Below are 24,278 nucleotides of genomic sequence, written 5' to 3' on the forward strand. Positions count from 1 at the left end.
GAAAGCTACTTTGTATAGACTTGGGAATTAAAGGTTTTCTGACAATCTTGCCAAACAACAAGGAAGAACTCAGTTATGTAGGAACTGCTCCAACCCTGCAGGAGCCTGGTCTAATTGCATCCTTTACAAAGCAGTGCAGAGGGAGAGTGTCATACCAACCTGGGCAACTCGTTACCTGGGAAAGAGGGAACAGAAAATAGGACAAGAATCTCTTGACAGTGGTCTTTTTTCTCTAATACAGCTTGGTTATACAAAACATCATTGCTGTCTTTGTGGCCAGCAGCACTCTCTGACATGGCAGAACTTGCATAAGGCAACAGAATAGGCAAAGTTTATCAGGAGTTTACATATTAGACACACTGATGGCTTTTTTCTTCCTTTTTTTTGTCTTGTTGAAAAGATTAACCTGCTTCTCAGCTGCACAACAACTGCAGGAACATCTACACAAATTATAGAGTAAAAAGAATTATTTTCTATGCAAACACTACATTATGTATTTGCTTCATCAATAGCAGATAATAGGGTTTGGAAGTAATTTGGTTGTTACTGCCTGAGATAGCTAATGATGGCCTATTAGACAATAATATTATCATAAACTTACATAAAATTGCATATAATATTTATCTATTTCTGTTTGTTTACTACATTTTTAAAAGATATTTGCAATTGTTCCGTACTGTTACGGAGCTCTCACAGAGTTGGATAATGCAAGAGCTAATCAAAGACTGCTACTGAAAAGCTGAATTTTTGTTACATGTAGACAAAACACACCACTTAGAAATCTAAATTGCCTTCCAGGCCATTTACATTTCTTGGATATAATTATTTAGTGGTAGAATGAATTAAGCCTAGTAAGAAGTTTAAAAAGGTGGCATTAATTGTATTATTTTGAAAGTTAATTTGACTCTACAGTTATTTTTTAACTTGAAAACAAGTCATGTGGTTATTGATTGCTATTCATCAATAAACTTACAGGTTTCATTGTATAGAAAGTGTTATACACTCCCTCTTCTGGTTATGTCTTAAAAACACAGCTTTTAGACTTAAAATCTAACATATGATACACTTTAAGTGTATCATATTGCTTGGAAGAAAAAAAAACCCTCAAGGCAGCATCATGTTTCTTTTTAAAAAGCCAGCAAACTGGTGATCAAAACCAAATAAATAACAGGTGAGAACTACTTGACATAATGCCCAACTAAAGTAAGTAGCAGCTACTTTCTGGCTGTGCCTAAAACCAAAATGTTATAGATTTCTTTTTATGTGATAAGAAAAATATTGTCCAAATTCTTCTGAAAGTTTGACTTGTGTCTAATGCCTGGTTACCATTTTGTGCACTATTGCCGTAGGTGAGAATATAGATTTTTAAATTGCTGCCAACTTTTCCTGGGGTGACAGATGAAGTTCCTACCAAATATTGTTTTTATGTTTATGTTCCACCTAGTACACTACACCTTGTCTTCTCTGGGGGCATTCTTGTAATAGCAAAAGCTGCTGAAGGCTACACATACATCCTACTGTCTAAAAATATTATTCACAGTATAGAAAATGAGAATTGTGAAGTAACATTAAGAAGTCCAAGCAGAAACAGTAAAAGCAATGCATAAGAAACCAAAAGATGAGCTATTAGTAAGTGCACACACATGCATATATTCATCTCTACCCTTGACGCTCAGTGCCTGATAAAGTCAGATGTGTCTCAAGCAGGACACACCCTTGTTGCCCTCACCACCCCCCACCAAAATGTGCAAAATCCAAGAATACCACAGCAGTACACAAACCACATTAATAGCATTGCTGCCAAAACATTGAAAGAGGAAAAACTTGTGAAAAAGCTTTTGTTTGTTTTGCCCTGTTTAGCCTCTCCTCCTTTCTACCACTTTTACCCCTTGTTACAGAGTAATAAAACCAGCACTGTACCTACTTCATTTTTCCTCCTCCAAGGTAATTTTGTCCTACCTTCCTTATTTAGCTTCCTCCTTATTGTCTTCATCTATTTCTTTTTACATGTATTTTACTCAAGTTCTTTGTTTCACATTTCCCTTTTTAGCTATTCCCTGGTGTCCTCTCTTTCCCCTCCTCGGACACACGCACACAGACTGCAAACCACTAAATTCCAGCTGTGCTGGAATTCCAGCTCTGCCAAAGCTGCCATTCCCCTACCTGCCAAAGCTGGGCACCACTACCCCGAGCCAGGTACTGCACAGCCAGCTGTGGGTGCACTGGTATCTTTGCAAAAAGTAATTTAAATGACAGTTACTGATGGGATTTCCTATCTGACTTATGAAGTTGTCCTTGCAGAGAAAAAGAGACCATCCCAAACACAGAAGTTGCTCAAGAGGCAGATGCTGGGATGAGAGGGTACAGTCTGTGCAACTGGAAACTATGTACTTCCATGGGAGGGTAAAAAAAAAAAAAAAAAAAGGCAAAAAACCAACCAAAATTATTTTCTTCATGACAGTTCAATACTCAAAACAATTTTACAAGCTTCCCAGAATTCTCCTCCCTGGAATCACAAAGCACTGTGGTATTCATCTGAGGTTTGCAGTTCTTGGAATAACCTACACAGTTCATGAGAACACACACTTCTCCCCAAAAAACAAATGAGAAAGTCCTTATAAATAATTCAGCTACATGTGATTAGCTTTTGAAATTAAACTACTACTAGCCCCACCCTCCAACACTAATTTCATATCTCCATGGCTCTGACACATGGCTCTCCACAACAGCAGAATTTTGTCTCTATTTCAACCCAAGCTTCCCCCAGCTGCCCAGCTCTTGAGCAGGTTGCAGCTTGGCTGTCCTGCACTCAGCTCAGGGCACTGTGCCAGACCCTGTGTGCCCATGGCCTGCCCTCAGTGTGTGCCACCTCCCCTGGCTGCACTCCAGCCCGGAGGAGTGGCTTAGGCAGCAGAAAGAACCCTTTTAGCTGTGAAGGAAACCTTCCAAGGATGTGGATCATGTAAGCTGACGCAGAACAGCCTTCCCTGACCCTGCAGAAATCGGGAGTGATGGCTGGGAGAGCCGTGTCCTGCTCCACACGCTGTTTCCTCTCACAAAATGAGTTCTGAGTGATAAAACTCAACCTTGACTTCTGGATTGGTTAAGTTCTCTCATTGTCAGTCATTTTCAATTGTAAACTTAGTGCAACTATCCCACCTGGCTTCTTTCAAAGTGAAGCTGTAGTCAAATGCTCTCAAATAGCAAATTCTTATTGGAATTACCCATTTTCTCTAGATCTTATTCCAATCTGTTGATCAACACGCTTTTTCCCTCTTGCTGAACAACTATTTCTGTGATAGTGAACAAGGCACTGCTTCTTTTCCCACAAAGATAAATATTTGTTTTTCTTTCTTTCCACTAGTTCTTCCCCATCAACATTTATTTTGAAAAGCAAGCAGTCAGTCCCAGTGTCCAAGCAAATACCCAGCAAGGAGATCGCTATAAAGAAGCAGGGTTCTCATGGAACCCTTGCATAACTTTGTATGTTAGACTTGTTTTAAATGTTTCAACATTTCAGTAAGAATAGAAGAAAAAAAATATACTCTCTCTTTGGTCAATATTAAACCAGAAGGATTTTTGCATCTAAGTCTTCTGCTATGGCAGATCAGCATAAAATTCATCTCACATTAACCAAACCTTACAAGAGCCTAAAGCACATCAAGCACTTGAAGTCTGTGGTGTTTTAGCACACACAGTGCTGTAGAGAGAATAACATGGGTTACATGATAAGCAGTAAACTGAATAATCAGTATCTCCTAAATCTGAAGCTGAACATTATCTTTTTTCTTAGCTGATACATAAAAATTGCTTTGTCTTCAACCAGAGCTTGACAAACTCATGTACCCACAAAAAAGGAGGAAGTTTTACTAGAAAACTGCCATCAGCTTCTCAAACAGACTCTCAGGTTTTCATGTAATAAACAAAGACCACAGCCACTCTGTGTACAAAAATAATCTCCTGCATGTGAACAGTTTGTGATGATACAAGTAACCGCAGCACTGAACTCCACCGCTCTGTAAAATCTGCATGGCACATTTGGTATTCAGCTAATGGCTTGGGGGTGCACATTTCAAAGCTCAAAACATGTTTACAGAGTTTATTTCCACATTAAAATAACTTCTTATTTAAAAATGACTAAATAGTTAGCTGAAACTTTTCCTTCTGAAACAAATCCTGTGCTGACCTCTGAGCACATTCCCTGCTATACGCCAAGCTGATTCTTGCAAAAGCTACAGAATTTCACAAATCTCTACCAAGAAGTTAAACTAGTTGTTGCTGGACCCACAGATGAAAATCCAGCTGCTGGAAGTTTGACTGTGTGAACTACTGCGAGAGGTCTGTGCATTTAAACAGAAGCTCCTGAACAGAAGCTGCCAATGATAATTTGTTAAAACATATACATTAACTGGAGCCATAATATGCCAAATGCCACCTGTGCATGTTTGGCAATATACTTGGCAGATTGCTCCAGCACATCTGTGCCACACCACAGAATATTCAGGTTTTATTTTGGTTATTAGACTTCTACAGAAGGTCACTGAGACCCAAGAAAATTCTTATGATTTACAAAAAACCTTTTCACACTGCTTTAAAAACACTTTGGTGAACGGTGGACATTAATTACTGAAACAAATTGCTTGCTGCCAAAAGTATGCAGACCATAATGAAGGCTTATCCCTCCAAAATGAGGGTGAGCGCAAGCAATCTCCCACGAGAAAAAAACACACACAAAAAAAAAAACCCCAAAACAACCCAAAAACCAAGCAACAAACAACCCAGTCCTCAGGTCCAATGGCTTTGGAACAAGATTCAGTACATTCCTTTCTTTTCTTATCAGCTTCAAATGCTGCCTTGTACAGACACTTTATCTTTGACTTTGTAATCCATGAATCCATGCTAAACACACTCTCTTATTCTACTCTAAACAAGCAATACATACACAACAACTTAAAAACATTAAATACTGACAGATTTTTCAGAACAATTAGCTGCTGCCAAATTTGACAAAAATACAGCAGAACAAATTTATATTCCATTCATAGTCTGAGAAGAACCCAAACATGCAACACTGCAGGGACTGTAATACTTGTTATGTATGATACACATCCAAAATACATCAGCACACCTGCAGAGATAGTTAACAGATAATTTTTCTCAATTAAAGTCACAAGTATCACGTGTTGTGTTCTCTCTGAATCCAGGCACTTAACACCAACACAAAAAAACACCTTTAGAACTCTCGAAGTGAAGACTTGCAAATGAAAGGTGGGTGTGGGCCCTGGCAGAGGGAGGAAGGACCTTGGTAATACAATTAGACAGAGAATCACAAAAGATCTCAAATAAAATCAGAGGATGGACCCAAGTAACCAGCAAACATCATTTTCTCTACTGCCAGGAACTGCCTTCTGAGTACCAGGTTGTGTGGTGCTCTATTCCAATTCCACAACCTCCTAGAAACCACAATAGATGATGGGTATATCTATACAGTAACCCCACTTCGGATTCCTATACTTCAGGTTTAAACCTGCACTGATTGGAAAGCAAAATGTTTAAGCAATTCCCCATCAGCTCTCAGGACAGCAGCAGCAGGCAAAGCTCACGGTGGTTGCTCACCTTTGCCACCGTGCCAAACCCATGGAAGTAAATTAAAACACTTGACATAGCTTTTTAATGACTCAACAACCCAACACACTATCATCATCTCCTTCCAACACGTACTGTACTCATAGTTTTCACAATCACTACATGAGTCACAGGCACTCTCAGTGTAAGTTTTACAGGTAGCCTTCATTATTACTGCTGAGAGTTTAACTCTATTTTGTATTCATGGAAACTAAGGCACAGAGGGAAAAAAAAACCTCTGGAAAAAAAATATGGAAAGTTAGAAGGAAGAAACCCCACATCTCTATGCTGATGCTACTTTCACACTGCTGATTCTCTGAGCCACAGAGCAGCTCAGCCAGGGCAGAGAAGCAGCTCTCATTAGCCAGGAGGCTGATAACCACAGGGAGATGAGATAAACCCGTGGAACAGCTCAAATGCCAACAAAAGGTCACACAGCCTGAAAACCACGGCACTTCAGGGCTTCCACGAACAACCTGAAATAACTGTCACCATGGCTTCCTCAAAGAGCAACCTTTGGGTGCAGCACAGGAACTGTACCTAACACGTCTCTGGGGAGGAGAGAATGGAAATCAAAGGGAGACAGGCACATCCTGCTGTCCTGAGGAGCGTGACAGCTGCCACATGATCACCCAGAGTGTCGAGAAATACTCCTGGAGAAAAACACTTTCTGGGAATAGGTCATCCTGATAAGTGATCTCAGGTGCTTCACCCACAAGACTCAACGCTTGAACGTTGTATCTTTTTCCATCTTTCACCTCTGAAGTGATCTTGACTCACACCCAAGAGGATGCTGATACCATGAGAGTGCAGCCATTCACAAAGCAACAGCAGCAACAGGAGCAGTAAAGGGCTGCAATCACTTGCCTGGCCCCCCAGATGAAAACAGCTGTGATCTGACAGAACAGAGGATTTGTCTTGAAACAACTTTTCCTTGGCTTGCTGACGTGCTGCTGCCCCACCACGTCCCCAGCAGTGCTGGCAGCCTAAGCCAAGGGACAAAGCCATTGGACAGCACTGCCAGCCAGCTACTACACCACAGGCTGACTTCAGAGATCTCACTAGATTAGATTGCTCTTAAAAACAAACCTGTATGTGGTGTTATGCAAACCAACCTTACAAATCAAGTACAGGACATATACCAACACCACTGAATAAATTCTTAAAATTCAAAGCCCAAACACATGCTTGAATTGCCTAAAAAAGTAGAATTTTAAATCAATACATTTTCTAGTCAAATGCATGAAATAGAAAATCAGTTACATAGACAAATCTGTCATTTGTATCAATAAAGTATTTTACTAAAAAGGTGACATATTCTAATTAATAAGGTTACATTTAAATTATTTCTGACTATTTATGGTCCAGAGGAAAAAGCCAGCATATATCCTGAAAAGCACTTTCAGCCTACCTAGTTAAGTAGTTTATCACAAATATGCTTTGGAAGAAATTAATTAGCTCATTAGGTTTAACTAATAGTTTCTTTAGCTTTCCTACAATAAAAGTGACATTTTAACAGAGCATATTCTGCTACTTCAGAAAACAAAATTCCACATGGTAAATTTCAAAAGACAGCAATACACACCACCAGGAGCTGTAGAATACTTTAAGAGATTAATATTTCTCTGGCAATAATTAAAAATAAAAGACCCTAAGAACATAACAAAAAGATACATTGATGGACTGCAAATTTTCAGAATTTTTAAATCCCTGAACACATACCATTGATAAAAAACTTAATTCAGGGTAAACTGACTGTGGTGAATCCAAATGGTGCTTTACTTTCTTGCTATTATGATAACACACTTTTTATTTTAAAATAACCATGTGTTTTGAGGACTTCAGCAATTTTCTTCTCCTGAGGTATACAGTATTAAAAAAAAGATAGATCACTGTCTCATTATTAATCACCTGCCATATTTATCAGCTTTCACATATAACTCTCTAAATGAAGGGACAACCCTGCAAGCATTTAAAAAAGGGAAGGCTGATAAAAAGCTTTGAGAACTAGTGCTACACAAAATCACCAAGTCAGCCTTCTTACCTTTCTGAGGTTATTAGATTGGCAAACTAAGGTCCTTTAATGATGTTCACCCCACCCAAGCCTGTTTTTCTCATCAGAATGACCCCGCCTGTTTCCTCTGCACGCCACAGCCCGCGCTGAGACTCTTCATTGTTCAGAACAAGCTTAAGAAACACTAAGAATAACCTCATAATTTCTATCTGCTCCTTCTGCACTTCTCAAAGCTTGAATCTGCCACTGATGTAAGGCTTGTATCAGAGAAATTTTCACACTTACAGATCACACTTCCACAAAGTGATACACAATGGAAACATTATGTTAGTATTTATTACAGCTTTAAAAAATACTTTCCATTCCTTCATTTTGCAGCTCCCTGTTCACTCTTCGCCTTTTAAATTGCAAACAGTGCTTACAGAAGGTTTGGAATTAACCTCACTAACCAAGTCTAACAGCAGTACAAGCAGCATTACAACATGTCATGCTTCCATGTCCATGTTCAAGATACAGTGCTGTACCTATTCAGCTCCTGAGCTGCTTCTGCCACCTGTCCATAAGGACAAACACGATGCTGCTTCCTACCACACACCAGTTTGTCACACAGTGTTTGGAGATCACCTGCTCATTTCATAAACACAGCCTTAAGTGTCTGCAGCTATCCACAGCTCTCCATCACTACTATATTACTGACCTCAAGATGGAATATTCAATATGCCATCACTCAGAACTCTGTATCATCCAGTCCTCCCCCACAAATTTATTTTTAGCTGTCAGAATCAGTTTAATATGATATTTTAGAAGGAGTTATTGGACGTCTTATGTTGATATTCAGTGACACGTGAGGAATCTCCCTGGCAAGGGGCAGACTTGCTCTTGGCTAGTAAAAAGGCTTACTGCAACCAGAGCAAGAAAAGCAAAATGGCATTTTCTTCTTCTGGTACCCAACAGGTCTGGAGACTCATACCCACAAAACTGTGTGTTTAAAAAAATTATTAGTACAGCCATCCACAGAATAACAAGCAAACTATTAAGAATTATGACAGAGAAGAACCTGAATAGGTTTTGTGAGTCACACTGTGACACAACTGCAGGATCCAGCAGCAAGGGTAGGGCTATAATCCACAAGGTAATATAACACAAAGCCAAGTGAGAGGGAGAAAGGAGATCACCCTCTGCATAGCCCAGAAAGGTCCTTCTCCAGTCTTGAGGAAGTAGACGTATCTTTTCTTGCCAAAGCACTGGATTATTTAAGATGCACGAAAGGTTACCCCTTTTTCTCAAGACTAGAAGAGGTTCCCTGCCCATACCCAGCTCATATCCTTATAAACATCAAGCCAACCAGCAGATGCATTGGCCTAGAGAAAAGAGAGTGAGTACAAATACAGGGAGGAAGGACCATTTCAGAAGATGCTTTGTCCATCACATTTATGAGGAACTGGTCAGAAAACATCTCATGAATTTCTTAAGAAACAAAAAGCTGAATTCCAAATAACCTCCTATCCAAATACTGGCATTAAATTGTTTGAGGCTGATTTCTAGTCTTGAGAGGAGCATGGAAAAGCAGAACTGCCAACCACCCCCAGTCAGGCTTGGAGGAAGTAACCAAGCACTTGAATTGGTGTAGCACTTCATATTTTCTCAGTCCTCTCTAAACATTGGCCAAGCAACAAAACAAGAGCTTCCTTACATAGTTTATATATAAAACCACTGGACCAGTAAAACAAATACAAATTGATAATTCTGAAAATAAATAAATAAGCTTACCGGCTATTGGAAGCTTACTACATTTTACAAATTTCACTGTAAGTTTAGCTCTCAGTTCAAGTTCAGTTCACACTGTACAAAACCCATGTAAAAATAATCTGCATAAATACACAAAGAGAAATGACACAGAGACACAAACACACTACACATATTGTCTGTGAAATACACTAGATATGTCATTTTGAAACTGAACTGTAGCTATACAGTATTTCAAGAAAGCATTAAAAAACTAAAAAGAACAAGATCTTTATGTAACTGCATTACAATGTATATAAAATGATTAAATACAGGTTATGTTCTTTGATATTTTTTATAATTTAATGATCTATTTACCATCAAATTAAAAAAAAAATTGCCAGGCTTAATCCTGATTTAACCTCACCCTTAATTATTAAAAATAGTTAAGCACTTACCATAATGTGATTGAAATGCCTGTGGTTTTACGACCTGATTACAGTGGTTACACATCACCAAATAGAAATCATCATGAGCCGGGCAAAGACCAAATATTGGCATATCTAAAAACAAAAAGACAAAATGGCATCTCTCAGCTGCTGACAATTACAGAAAAACAGTTTAATTACAGAGCCATGACACTAGTGTTGAATCAAAATTTTAGAGACATTTGTATCAAATTTGAAAATGAGGAAAAAAAAAGAGCATATAATGCAATAGATAATTTTGTGCTACAGCATTACAAAAGCAAAATCTTACTACAAAGATAAATGTAAAATGAGCGATTACTTGTAGAAAACATCTATTAGAAAACTGATTTAGGACTGATTATTTTATACCAGATGCAAGAATGCAATAAAAAAAGACTGACTTCAATTGAGACAAACATAACATAAGAGAGGATGTTTTATGTATTCTGAAAAGGGCTTTGGATTTTATTCCAATGTCATTAAATGAATTCAAAAGTGAACTTCATGTGCTATTTAATTTTTTTAAACCATTTTAAACACACAGTCATTCACCGGGCAGAATTACATGCCTAATGGTTTTATTTGTTTAACAGTGCATTATAGTCCAGCCATCTGCTGCCAGAGATCCATGGAACAGCTACACAGGAGAGAGAACCAGAGATAACAGCATGTCAGAGCATGTGTGGATTGTGGAGATAACACACATACTTGGAGACTTTTACAAATAAAATTAGTTTCTACAATTTTGTTTTTATGAATACAGTTTGTTAAGAATATATATAACAGTTATAACTGCATTCAGAGACTATTGGACCAAACAATTCAGCATTGACTACACAACTTAAAGGTATATTACATTTATATAATTAAAAATGTTATTCAATCTTTAAAAGACAAAATAGAAACTGCAAGCATAATATGTGGCTAAGGATCTGTAACACTATTTAAAGGTTAAAAACTGACATAAGCAAACTTATTTTCTAATAAAAGCCCTCAAATAATAGCTTTATCTTAACAGAAACTTAAAAGTTAAACTTATTTACTTTTGTGCTAAAACTGACCCCAGAGTTTTGTTTTACAGCTAATTTGCCTACGTATACATTTAGCAACATCCACTGCTTTGTTCATTAACAGAACAGCAATTATGAAATAAATTGAGTGTGTTACACATTGAGTGTGCCATAATTCAAGGCAACTGCTTACAGAAAGACACCATCAGCCCTGTCCACTTTTTTCTCACAGAGAACATATCCACACCAAAACTACTTCCAGAACTAGTATGTATCTTCATAATAAAAAAAATGAAATACTTTTATGTAAAAGACATAAGGTCTATCCCACGTGTTCCACACATCTTACTAGTGCTACACCAAAACTAAGCATGACACCTGCAATAACAGCCCCAACTGGATTTTGCAGTTGGATGCAAATGCAATGACCAAAGACATCTAGTTTGGCTGAGAGAGACCACAGCTACCTTCACCTTTTCACAACTGAGGTTACATCAATAAACAAATAATCTAGTTTGCACCTCTTTAATGAGCAACTCTTGTTTATTTATTTATATGATATTTATTGAAAAAAGCATGAAAACCTGTGGCACACCCAGCTACTGCAAGCCAGGTGAAATTAGTAAATATATGCTGAGGGGGGAAAAAATCAGATAGGAATAATAAACTTCTATTTTTCAATATTTACTTTCTGTGATGCAATATTAACCTATGTAAGAAAACAATTATAAGCTTAAATGTCACTGCTAATATTTAATGCAGGAGTATTCTCTTTGGGAATTGGAAGCAAATACTCCAGAGTCACTTTCACCAGATATCAATACTGGGATGAATGGGACAGTAACTGCATGCACTGCCTGATATTTAATTTACATTGTTAATAGCCCACACAGAGGCTACTCCTGTGTGATGCTGAGGCAGCTGTAAATCCACCCCTGAACCTGTTCCCATAGCTGTACCTTTCAGACTGTGCTGGATTCTCAGACTTTACACCAGCTTGCACTGAGTGCAGGGGGGAATTTTTAACAGGAGAGAAGGATTGCAAAGACAAAGCACTCCACACCAGTCAGAGACACCATATCCATTACCATCACTAAGAAACCTTCTGAGAATATTTGCTGGCAATACAGAATTGCAATTTTAAATGGCAGTTGAGACAAACTGACAAATGGATGTAAAAAAAAGTGTTTTCCTAGTTCAGTTTGAGGATCCCAAGAAATCTGAATAATTTACAAAGGTCCTTTACACTGTGAAACACCTACAGCTTTAAAATCTTAGCTCCAAGTGACAGAAAGCAAGGCCAGAATGCCAGGAAATACACAACCTCACAAACGACCATTCTAAGAGTAAAACCACTTGACACAGAGAAAAGGATTTGCTGCACACACAAAATCACAACCTGATTTCAAAGGAAGTCATGCACAAGACTTCAGCCAGATCACACAAATCAAAGTAAAAGATCTTGTACCCCACAGTGATCTACAGCACTGATATCAGAACAACATCTCAACATAACCAGTGAGGCAGTAGCAAAGGTTAGAGGCCTAAATGCAATTTAACAATGGCTTTGAAACTGTAAGGAGTGTGACCCAACCAAGATCACTTAAGGCAACTGGAAGTGATCTGAATCCACACTTCCCAATCCAGGAGCCTCACTCTCAGGCAGGTAAGCTCTCACATCTTTATTGTCCCTCTCTGTCATTAGTTGAGCAGGGCAAGAGCAGGCTTCAGGGAAATCTTACTTCTTGTTCTGTGTTCCAACAGGACAAACACATATGTGGTACAATTAGGGAGTGACAAATTAGACCATGAAAATTTAAGAGGACACACAGAACAGTTTAACAAAACTTACATAGTAAGTATGTACCAGGAGTAGGTGATGTCCCCCACAGCCATTTATCAAAGCTCACATATATCTTGCAGTTGGTTTTCTAACATGTAATGCTTTATACCTGATCCACTTCATGACATGCACATTCTCTATTTAGAAGGCTAATGTCATTTCTAGCATTCCACCATTGTCATCTCAATGCACTGTTACTCTGGGTTTGAAGACTACTTTTTGAAATATTTCACTATGCAAAGCCTGTGCCTCTCAAGGAAGAGCCTGGCAAGCATGGTTCATATGTTCCTCTTTCAAAGCTGGGCTCATTTAACTCCCTCCATCTGGGAATATTTTTCAAGGTCACAATAAAAATTTAAATCAAGACCTCAAACTTTGCATGTATTTTTATTTATTGTATCAACAAACAGACACAATAGTTACACTAATTCTATTAACATCAGAAGGAAAAACAACTTCATTTACCTCCATAAGAGGAAGCCTCTGGACTCTGATCTCCAAAATTCACTTCTACTTTCAAATGTAATTGAGTTTTTTTAAAAATAACTTTAAATAATGCATTACTGCACTCTTTACCAAGACCAGAACAAGCCCATGCCAAACACAATTCTGAGATAACTGCATCAATTGTTGAGCATGTAATAAGGAAAATGCTTCTTACTTGGAAAAGGTCAATGTAGCATCATTTTCTAACAAAAAAAAGAAAATGCAATAATGGATAATTTGGCATATTGTACATCAAGTAAAATGGAGCTCAGCATGCCTCATCTGGAAAGTTTTCTTACACTGATCTGCCATCTCTTTTTCTCTGAAACACATTGTGGAAACACACAAATGATTGAATAATTTCTTAGTATTTCCAGCATTCTCTTTCAGGACACTAAAAGAATCTCATGCCCATTAAAACTAACTGTGCCTGCATACTCTCAATTTCTCCATTTTATTACTTAATATCACACAGAACAGAACAAATAAAACAGGCTAAAACTACCTCAGTTAGAGAACAGGCCAGCAGCTTGCATTTATTTAGCCACTAGATTTCAGTGACCACGACAGCTACGTATTTTAACTGGATTTTTCTTTTTTAACTCCCCAAATTTATAAAATTTCCTACAAATCTTGTTGTCTCCTTTCAGGCTGGGACCATTGCACAGCCCCTCTATCCTAGTATCTAGTAAGACAATATCCCTTTTAGAAATGAAATTAAATATCAACAAAAATGTGAGGTTAAGATCTTCTCCAGGACAGCAACTGCTGGAGGAAAAGAATACAGGTAGCCTGTGTGCAGAGACCAGAACACCAGTTTCCTATTTGCCAGAAGTCTGCTTATTGCAATTCAAAGGAGAAGAGTGAAAACTGAACCAGAGGAAGAGAAAGCAAAACTACCAAGAGGTGAAAGGGCAAAGAACAAACTATCAAGGTTATGACAAAAGAATAGAAAACTTGATTAAAAAAAAACATAAAAGGAATACATAAAAGCAGAAATATTTTTAAGCCAGAACATTGCTAATATTCATTCTCCCCATCCTTTCTCAGCATAAACATCTACTTATTAAAATTAGTTTTTAAAGTCCAAGCCTGATTTATAACAAAGATGTACATACTACTCACCACTAAGTGTAATTTGATAATGGACATTGTAGGCAGATGCCTGATGTGAACAGTAAAAGGTTTTGGCTACAAAGATTCCACAGAACAGCCTAACATGCCTTCATCACTTCATCTGGTTATACTTCCAGAATAATTTTAATCACTATAGTTAATATCAGATGCATGAAAATCACAATGCTCTACACTATTAAATTTATACTGACAATACTGACTGGGAGGCTGTAAAGATAATACAAACACAATTGATTTTTTTTTTTTTTTAGTGGAGTCTGATCCAAATCCACCTTCAGTAAATGTACCAACTTTAATCAATTTACTAGGTTTTTCATTAAGACATCAGGAAACTGTTTCAGAAATACTACATAAGGAAACTGTAAATAGATCCCATTATTTTGAAATGTTGCCAAAATCTGGTTTGTTTGAACTATTTACTTCGTGAACCAAGTAAGTTTAAGTTATCTCCACCAACAGCTGTCTTGAACACATTTGCTCTGTACTAGCTGGGTTTTGTCTTCTCATTAGAAGGTAATTAGTCTTGATCATACCAAGGTAAAAAAATATGCAAGTACACCTTGTTTTAACTGGTAGATCTCTTTCTCTACAGGCACACTTCTAGTAAAACTTTAATTTAAGATAACAACTCTCCACTAACATCTGGAAAGTTTTAGAAAAGGGGAGAAAATATCACAGTTGTAGTAACAAAGTAGCTGACATCTGGGAGGAAAAGAAATTTTGTGATAATTCCCATAATTTGCTTGTAACATGTGTCTTAGGTCTTGTCAGATCCTGATAAAGTAATAAAAATATTTCTATTGTTTTACCCTTTCTGGCTGTGGTGAACATGACACTTAGCACCTGAAAGTAGACAGAACCTCCAAACTGCTATTTCTAAGAGCTTGTGATGTGAGGGAGAGGCACGAGGGAGAAGGAAGGGGACCAACCAGCACTGAGGACCACATGGAAGAGACTGTACCAAAACCAGGCAAATTTCAGACAGAAAGCTCAGCTGTCACCACCCAACATGCAGTCAGCCCAAAAAACCTAAACTTCTGCCAAGAAGTCTGCACAGCAGGTAAGTCCTGCTGAATCTACTGCTGACATTAATTGTCAATACCAAGTAATCTTCAGGCAGAAGGAGAATCTTGGCTGCAAATTGAGGCAGCTACAAACAGCACTGCAATGTCTCTTAACTAACCAGGTTATCTTAAATAAAGCTCCCATCTATTTAAAGTAATATAGGCCCTTATTTTAACTCATATGAATCTATTGAAAAAAATTAGGTGATCCAAGTCAGGTCCTCAAAACTTCCCTTTTATACACATACTTTACTTTCTGCAATGAAACCATTATTTTCTAAACAATATCTTCCAAACTATTTTGGAGAACCACTCAAGTGCTTATCATTTGTGAACAGATGTGTTTTTGTATACTTATCAATGCTGACGTAAAATTCAGCTACTGCACTTTTTTTGCAGTGTACCATGCAAGATGATAACAAAAGAAGAATATTTCTAAACAGATATTGTGAACAAAATAACTAAACCCATATAGAAATTAGAGTACTCTGGTTCACACAACTTTTGAACCTAAGTAAGATTCTAGTAAAACATACATACTTGAGGATTTTCTGCAAAATTTCAAGTAATGAACACTTAGGTATTAATAGAACACAAGTATTTTATGAACCATATGTGCAGGCCTAACAAATTTGTGCCTGCAAAGAACAAATATATAATCAAATATACAAAACATAAAATGATCTACACACAGAAACACTGTTTTGAAAAAATCTCTCCCATAAGGTTTATGCTTATGTTGCCTCAGATACAAAACAGCCTTTTAATACAAAATAAAACAGACCAAATGCACATTCCCATATCTGAGCTGTTTCATTTAGGTTCAGAGGGAAGCATTTCTGAAGTATTTTCTTCAAGGCTACCCATTTTAAAAATTCCTTGCCAACTCTGCTCTGTACACTGAATAACTTACATTTCCTGCACATACAGTTTTGGAAGTGCAGCTACTTGAGGGGACATTTGAAAGGCAAAACTGTCCCTGGGTTCTGAGCATAAGTGCATGAACTTTGTTTTGCTGAGTAGCTGCTGATTGATCAGCTGAAGGAAGGAACAGCTGAAGACTTGATTAACTGTTTTGACTGTGTTTTCCACTTCAGCAAATATAGCAATTACCCAGCATTTTACTGAATACTCAAACCTCAGAGTTTTGGCTCAGAGAAATGACTTTCAGCTCAAGACCAAAAAACTCCACAATCTGGTTTAACTAGGCACAGGAGCTGCATTACAAGATTTGATCACTGTCATAAATCTCTACTAGTGTTAGAATGCTTGGTTCATTGCTAAAAGAGGAGTCCTCTCTACCTCCTTTCAAAAGGACATTTCCTCTCTTTCTGTCTCAGTCTCCCTTCAAAACTCATGACAATCTGTCTTTCCAAAGCTACAGCTCTGTAGATTTTACTTTGCTTTTCCCAAATTCAAGTGAGATTGCCCTGGTGCAGGGGCAAAAGATAACCTACCTCTTTTCCACAGGTTCAGCCGTGTTGCATTCCCAAAACCCCATCCCCTGCAGCTTCACCTCCAGCACAAAGGTTTGCTGCAGGCAGCAGCACTCCTCTGTGCACACACAGGTGGCAAATCCAAACAGCCATCCTTGTGCAAGGCTACAGGCACAGAGATTCCCCCAGAGCCCTTCCTCCCTCTCTCTGCCAGGATGCAGAATGAAACACTAAATTTTAGTTCTCTAAAATTTAACAGTTCTGGGAAGTGTCTGTATCGTACCCAAGGATAAAAACTGAGCAGCAATACCAAAGAGAAGTGTGTCATGCACACGTGCACCTGCAGCCTAGTGCACAGCTGGGAGTTCTAATTTTAGACTCCCAAGATTTCAATGTTCCTGTAATTATATATAAAGCATATTAAAGTAGACATCTAAGTATTTAGTTAAATTCTTTGCATATGAGTTCATCTACCTACAATTTTTTAAAAAAATCTAACACAAAACACATGTCAAATTCTTCATTCAAACTATTAAACAGGTTTTCTAAGTTTATTGTGCAGAATAATAAATAATTTCAGTGGCAAAGTTTACAGAAGACTCTGTAGGAACACTGATGAGTAAATTTCTCAATGAAACACAAGTAGCATATTTTAATCTGCTGAAAATCTTGGTGAGTCTCCCTACTCACATCGTATCCTGTTACATTAATTTTTTATCATCAATTTGAATGAAGGCAGTAATATTCAAAAACCATTCCCAAATTCTTTTTAATGAGTTTTCAGACCTAAAGATACTTTTAATTTCTCCAACCAATTTGTATATTACACAAATGTTGAACACATAATTTGACATGTAAGATAACTTCATTCAATGTCATGCATTATTCTTAGTTGGCATGATCTCATCGTGCCACTGCTGTATTTTGGGAAAGCCAACAAACTATTATTTGTGTTTTTCTGTACAAAAAACCCAAACCAATTCTAAAATAGCTTAAAGGAACCCTCAAAGATGAACTGAGTTTTGCAATTATGACAGAAAAATGAGACTGAATTCAGGGAAAAAAAATCCCTATAATTTGCACAGTAAAATTAAAATCTGGACTATGCTAATATCAAAGTGCACACAGAAACACTCAAATTATTATGCAGAAAACCTACCACGAGGAGGGAGAAAATTTCTGGAAAAGCTTCTAGTCAAACACAGCCTCAATTAAACTGAAATAAATCACACAGAATATTCTAAAATGTATCTAAAGTCACCCAGCCCGAAGCACACTACCATTATGAATTGTTCTAACATCAAGAGGTTGAGTATTTTTCTCCTGTTTCACACACACAGCACTCCATGTACTCTGCAGCAGCTGTACTTCTGGAGTAGGAAAAAGGAAGTTTGTTTTATTTAAACCTAAACCCACAGTTTACATAAAACTGCTCGTGGCAGCAGAAGTATTTTGATACGATGTGACTGCAAACGGTGAACATGTTCCAGGCTTCTCAGCCTCTCCCAGCTCCTACCTAGACATGCTTTTAAGGGAAATAAACCTGCCATATGTGTGGCATTTTTGCCACTTTGCTGTGTGACTGTACATACCCAGCCATGTGCCTGGGTGCTGGCTCTAACTCAGAACTGGTGGAGCAGAGCAGTAACACCACTTCCATTTACACATTTTCTTACCAATAGGAACTGGAGGAACACACTGTGCCCATGACTACATCTTCTGTGACAGGAGAACATCCCAAAATTTAGCAATAATAAAGTGCTCCTTTTTCCCTGCTTCCTGGGACATGCACAGTGCTCATCTTTCCACCTCTTCCCTGCTGGCCACAGCCCCAAGTCCCATGTGACAGCAGCATGGTATTAATTCCTTAATTGTGCAAAGACAACACATCTTTGTGCAAAGAACACTCTGGCCACTTTTCACATCATGCACCTGATACCTGAGGGAGCAAATCAGCATATTCAAAAAATAAATAAAAAAAAAAATAAGGAAAACAATACACAGGACCTGTCAAACTGAATTGTATATCAATATTTTCTTTTATTAGGCAAGCCAACTACCTTAAACCACTCCACCCCTGCCACTCCCATTCTCCATGCACTGGAACATCCACCTCAAAAATAAGACTGTTTCAATCATTCCTCATATAGTCATAAGGAAACTGATGCCTGTTGATTTTCATATACCAGCTTACACTTTTCACTCCTCTCAATTTGGCAGGCACTATTAGTTTTCCCATTAAATTTCACTTCCTTTGCTTTGCAGATTTACTGGGACTTGATTTGATACAATAAAAAAAAAAGTTAGTTGCACAGCAACAGGCATATAAATGTACTATAGCAAAAAAACCCCAACAGCACTGTGATAGTTAATAGGATCAAAAGATAAAATAAAAGTGCTTTTGTTGTTATAGTGCAGTAAAAGGGTAACCTACTTGTTATGTATTTGAACACACATGTAGCTACACAAAGTATTTTGAACTTGGCTATTGCATATCTTTAAGACAAAGAAATATGACTATTTCAATTATCTAGCTCAGGAACTGGCAAACTCTGAGTCTTTACTTCTTACAGTTGATATATTCCAGCACATCCAGAGCTACTGTCATCAGAGCTTTCCTTCCAAGAGGGGACCCACCTGTTCAGAAGGGTTAGGCTTTAGCTGTCCTCTGACACACAGTTACATGAATTAAGTAGGTAAGCAGGGAAGAAAAATCAAGCTCATTCATAGAATAAGGTCAGTAATTTCACTGCTGGTTATTTGTGATACAACACAAACACAGTTCAGCCTAAAAAAATATTTGTGGAAGTGAATTTTATTTTACTGTTGTGGAATTTTCAATTCTTCTAAAGAAGAAATTTAGGTTTTGCCTTTGCATGTCACCTCCTCTTTAGAATAAATCCATTGCTATCCTTATTCCAAGATTTATTTCTTCACTGTTAGGAGAGATTTGCCTTATTTTCAGAGCCTGCCTTCACAAAATCTTCCAAAATTCCATCTTCAAACATCAGACATAAAATACAAAAATATATAAATGATATGTGTGTTACAGAGGGGAGAAAAAAAAAAGCTTTGAAAACACCAAGTGAACAAATCTGCATCAGGTATTATTCTTCCATATCTGTCACCAGCTCTCCACTACTGAAATCACCCATTTCACTCTTCAACAGAAACAGGTTGGGAAGGACTGCAACTTTTAATATTTTTAAATTAAGATGTATTAAAAAATTAAGATCATTTAGAACACATTATACATGCAGAAGATCTGAAAGGACTGAACTGCTTTAAAGTAGTTTTTCTGCTCTTTCATGGTCTGAGCCTCTTTAACATAACCAGAACACCAGCCCACTTGTGATATACACAGAAGGTAACACCTTCAGCAGAACAAAAAGGAAAGGAGAAAAGAATTTGCTCAGACTACTTAATGTTTTGATCCAACTCACATTTTTGACTTCTAAGACTACTTCCTCCTCTGGTCTCTCTGCAGATAACAGCACTCATCACACTTGGGAAGAAGGTATTGGATACATATGAATGGACCTAAACACACAGTGGGAGGTGAAAAAAAGAACTTTTCTCCCTTTCTTAGGCCAGCTAGGGAGTAAAATGCTCTAGTCTTTGAAAAAAGTATTGAAATAGGCACCAGCTTTAATTTTTAGACATCTCATGTCAAAAAGGACATAAAACCAATAAACCTGATGATATAAGCAGCACGACAAAGTCATCCTTATGCAGATTAGACATATTCACGGCACAGCTGTGCAGTGAGACACAGGCAAGTGGTGTCTGCTCCCCCAGGAAACCCCCAGGCCCCAAGTGGTGCTCCTGATGCACTGTGTTACAAGATGAAGACTATCTGCAAAGGGGAAGTCACACAAGACCTCTGGGGTCAGTATTAAGGAACAGGTACAACAAAGAATAAGGAGTTGGTATTTCAAAAACACAGAGACCAGGACACTTCAGAGCACCAGTGAAATGCCCCTGGATGACTCAGGATGAAAACACTAAGATTAAATAGACAACAGAAAACTGAAAGGTAAACAGGATCCTCTGATATTTTAACAAATTTGTAGCATTTACCACCCTCCAGTACACTGAAAACAAACAGAACATCCACCTTCCTAAAGTAGATAAAAGATAACTATTGCAAACATATCCAGGATAACAAAACCTCGGTTTACAACAGCAGCAGATCCTCTGCCAGGCACAGCAGTTGCACACACACATGACTTTCAGGACCTAGGCTGGGATCCTCAGCTCAAACTCACTGGGAGACTGAGGCAATCTCTACTGGTGCCTATCCAGGGTAGGCAGGGAGCCAAAGCTGCTGCTGCCAAACTTGTTGATCCAGTCCTCCCAGCGCTGGCCCACAATGCACTGCTTTGTGTTTGGAAATTGCTCAAAAGCTTTTGCTTCCAGCAACAGCGTGGAACACTTGGGGAAAAATGCCAAAGGAGTCCAGGAAAGAGTATTGCCAGGCCACCATAACAGTAGGGACACCCCAAACGCTCCTGTGAGTCAGTGACATCACCCCAGGCAGCGCGGTGACGAACAACGCCGCGCTTCCTGCGAGACCTCGCTCACACGAGGCCACGAGAAGTCTTGGAGGGATTAAGTTATAAATAAAACTGCTGATGCTGCACCTTACCACCATGTCTTCCTATTTCACAATGAAGGGCACCATCTACTCAGGCTGTGATTTTTGCCCTTTCCTGGGACAGGGGCCTTTCTTCACATTGTTGTGGTTATCCATGAGAGTTTTGGATGGTGTCAGCAGCAGGACAGAGAATTGCACTGTTGCACAGAGAACCCCTTTTGCATCCCAAGCAGTTGTAAATAAGCCTCAGATGAGACATTTTGACAGTGCACTGAAGATTTTACTCCTGTGCTCTATTCTGAGGATAAAAATAGTATTCTTATCTCCAAGGCTATCAAGCTAACACTTCAGATCATTAAATTCAGGCCACAAAAACAAGAAACAATACTTAAAACATTTCTTCCAGCAAATGACACAGTGATCTGTGCCCCTACATTTCAGAGCACAAAGTGGGAGTCAGGCAAAACTAATAGGAAACTTCTCAAACAATGATGTGCTTAGGACTTCTGCAAACACCCCATGGAAATAGTGGTGCTGAAACAGTCAGGCACAGTCAGCTAGTTGTTAAAGCAGGTTCTACAGAATAAATATCAGACAAGGAAAGGGTTCTGTCCAGCCTAGATACAAACTATAATCAAACCATATCAGGTACAGCTCAGATATTGGTATTTCCCTTAAAATCTCACAACACAACTGGTAGTAAAAGCCTTCCCTAAATCACCTGACCACAAAAAGCCCCAACCCTGTATTTAGGACAAAAACAATAAGCACATATTACACTACCTTTGCTAGGTAAAACAGATACACTGAATTTGGCTCAAAACTTCTCTATAAACTACAACATGGAACAGAAGCACCTTAACAAGCAGGGTTTCTAGACAGTTGATTTGAGTAACACAACTCCACAGAAATGAAAAATAAAATTGCTTTTGGGAATTCCATCATGGGGATGCAGAGATCCACCCACAGCCCCTGGGGAGGTGCCCCTGCTGCAGTGGGTGGATCTCTGCATCCCCTGTGGATCTCTGCATCCCCTATGGGTGGATGGGTGGATGCCTGCAGGGGGCTGTGATCCAGTGGAGACCCAGTGAGGACCCAGCAGAGAGAGGGGCCCTGGTCCCAAGCTGGAGCAGCCTGTCCTTGGAGGGCTGCAGCACTGGAAGAGGGACCCCCAGCACAGCAGTTTTGGGAGGGCTGTGTGCCCGTAGGAGGGGCTCACATTGCAGCAGTTTTGGGAGGGCTGCTGCTCGTGGGATTGGCCCCACACTGGAGAAGTTCATGCAGAATTGTCCCCTTGAGAGGAACCCCAGGGAAGGACTCCTCTCCTGAGCAGTGGGAGAAGCCCTCGGTGATGAACTGACCAAAAGCCCCAGGCCCTGTCTGCCTGTGCTGCCAGGGGGAGGGAGGGGCTGGGGGAAGAAAAGGTGTTTTAAGGGCTTATTTTGCTTCTCATTATCCTCTGAATTTGCTAGCTATAAATTCACTTTGTACCTCTAAGATGAGCCTGTTTTGCCCTTGTAGTGTTTTCTCCTGGTCCTTATCTCCACTCATGAAGCCTTCACTAAATTTTTCTCTCCTCTGTCCAGCTGTGGCAGGGGAGGGTGAGTGACAGTCATGGGTGCCTGGTCTTGGGCCAGTGTCAAACTACAATATCCTAAATACCAAAATTATGTTCCTTATAAACCAAGGCCTAGCAAAGCCTTCTAGTTGTCAGAGGCAAGTTAAACTCCTTTAATATATTTCTGGAGTAATTCTAATTGAACAGAAATTAAATAGATAATTTTAACACATCCTGGGGAAAGTGGAGAAATTCTTTGGAAAATGTATTATTTTGAAGAGTGCTTTCCAAATTATTTTATATGGCTGTCTCAATAATCCAACACCCACACTGTCTGACTATTGGGAACACTTCTTATTCCTTTGACATATCCATCAAAAATACTGCCAGTTAACCCAAATCTTTGCAGCATTTGAGGCTTCTGGATATTCCACACAACCATAGATTTGTTCTGAAGGGATAAAAAAGTATTTGGTATGGAACACATTTATGTATACTGTATAAATGATGCTTCTTTCTCCTTTTGCCATCGTTTGCAATTGCCCTCCAGCAAGAGATAAAGATAAATGATGCTCTACCTCTTGTTCAGCAAAGTAACACAAATTCAAAGGTATTTTCTCCAGTTCACAAAGTTACTGGAAACCACCTCAGGAATGTCAGAAAACTTCCATTTTCTATTACCTGGCTTCCTGACATAACTAATTATGAAAAAGGAATTGGAAAAAATTATTAACTAATAATAATAATAATAACAACATCAACTAGTTCTTACTACTTCACAATACACCACTTACAACTGATTTACAGTTGGTCCTGATTTACACTGTGGTTATTCACTGACATGACATCTTAAACACTCAAAGATAACCAAGATACAAGATCTATTATGCTGTACAGTCTTGTAGGTAAACATGCAAAAATCAGATCAGATTCACTCTGAAAAGATACACAATCAAGCACAGTCATGCTAGATTTCCAGACCAAACACATGATGGAAATTTAAGGTTCTCCTTTAAGCAGCCATCACCTTGTTTTGGAAACAACTTCACAGTTAGAATACAACTATCATTTCACAAGTGTTTCACTCAGCAGAGACAGAGGAGCTGCTTAATCCAGAATTACTAGGAGGAAAAAAAAAAAAGATTGTAGAACCACACCCTAGGTGTAAACTGATACAGATTTTCCTCCGTAGTGTAGTTTCACCTGAAACAATAGCCAGAGGGTGTAATTTAGGGTATGTACACCTTGACAAAGCCATGGCTATAATATCTAGGGACTGACAATTAAATGTTTGCATAGTGAAGTACCTTTGG

At 38.6% G+C, this 24,278-nt stretch overlaps 1 protein-coding gene across 6 annotated transcripts in view; it reads right to left on the reverse strand.

Moving 5' to 3' along the window:
- Nucleotides 1–24,278, reverse strand: part of ATXN7 (ataxin 7) — an 82,498-nt gene that overhangs the window by 22,885 nt on the left and 35,335 nt on the right. For 5 of the 6 annotated variants that reach the window (XM_033071302.2, XM_033071305.2, XM_033071301.2 and 2 more), the window contains one exon: nucleotides 9,823–9,927. In XM_033071302.2, coding sequence (XP_032927193.1) covers nucleotides 9,823–9,927 — 105 coding nt within the window. Of the gene's footprint in view, nucleotides 1–9,822; nucleotides 9,928–10,403; nucleotides 10,472–24,278 lie in introns of all 6 variants that reach the window. The other variant, XM_033071307.2, reaches the window with a different exon arrangement.

Source organism: Catharus ustulatus, chromosome 13 (genome assembly GCF_009819885.2).
Source record: "Catharus ustulatus isolate bCatUst1 chromosome 13, bCatUst1.pri.v2, whole genome shotgun sequence".
In the NCBI taxonomy this organism is placed as follows: domain Eukaryota; kingdom Metazoa; phylum Chordata; class Aves; order Passeriformes; family Turdidae; genus Catharus; species Catharus ustulatus.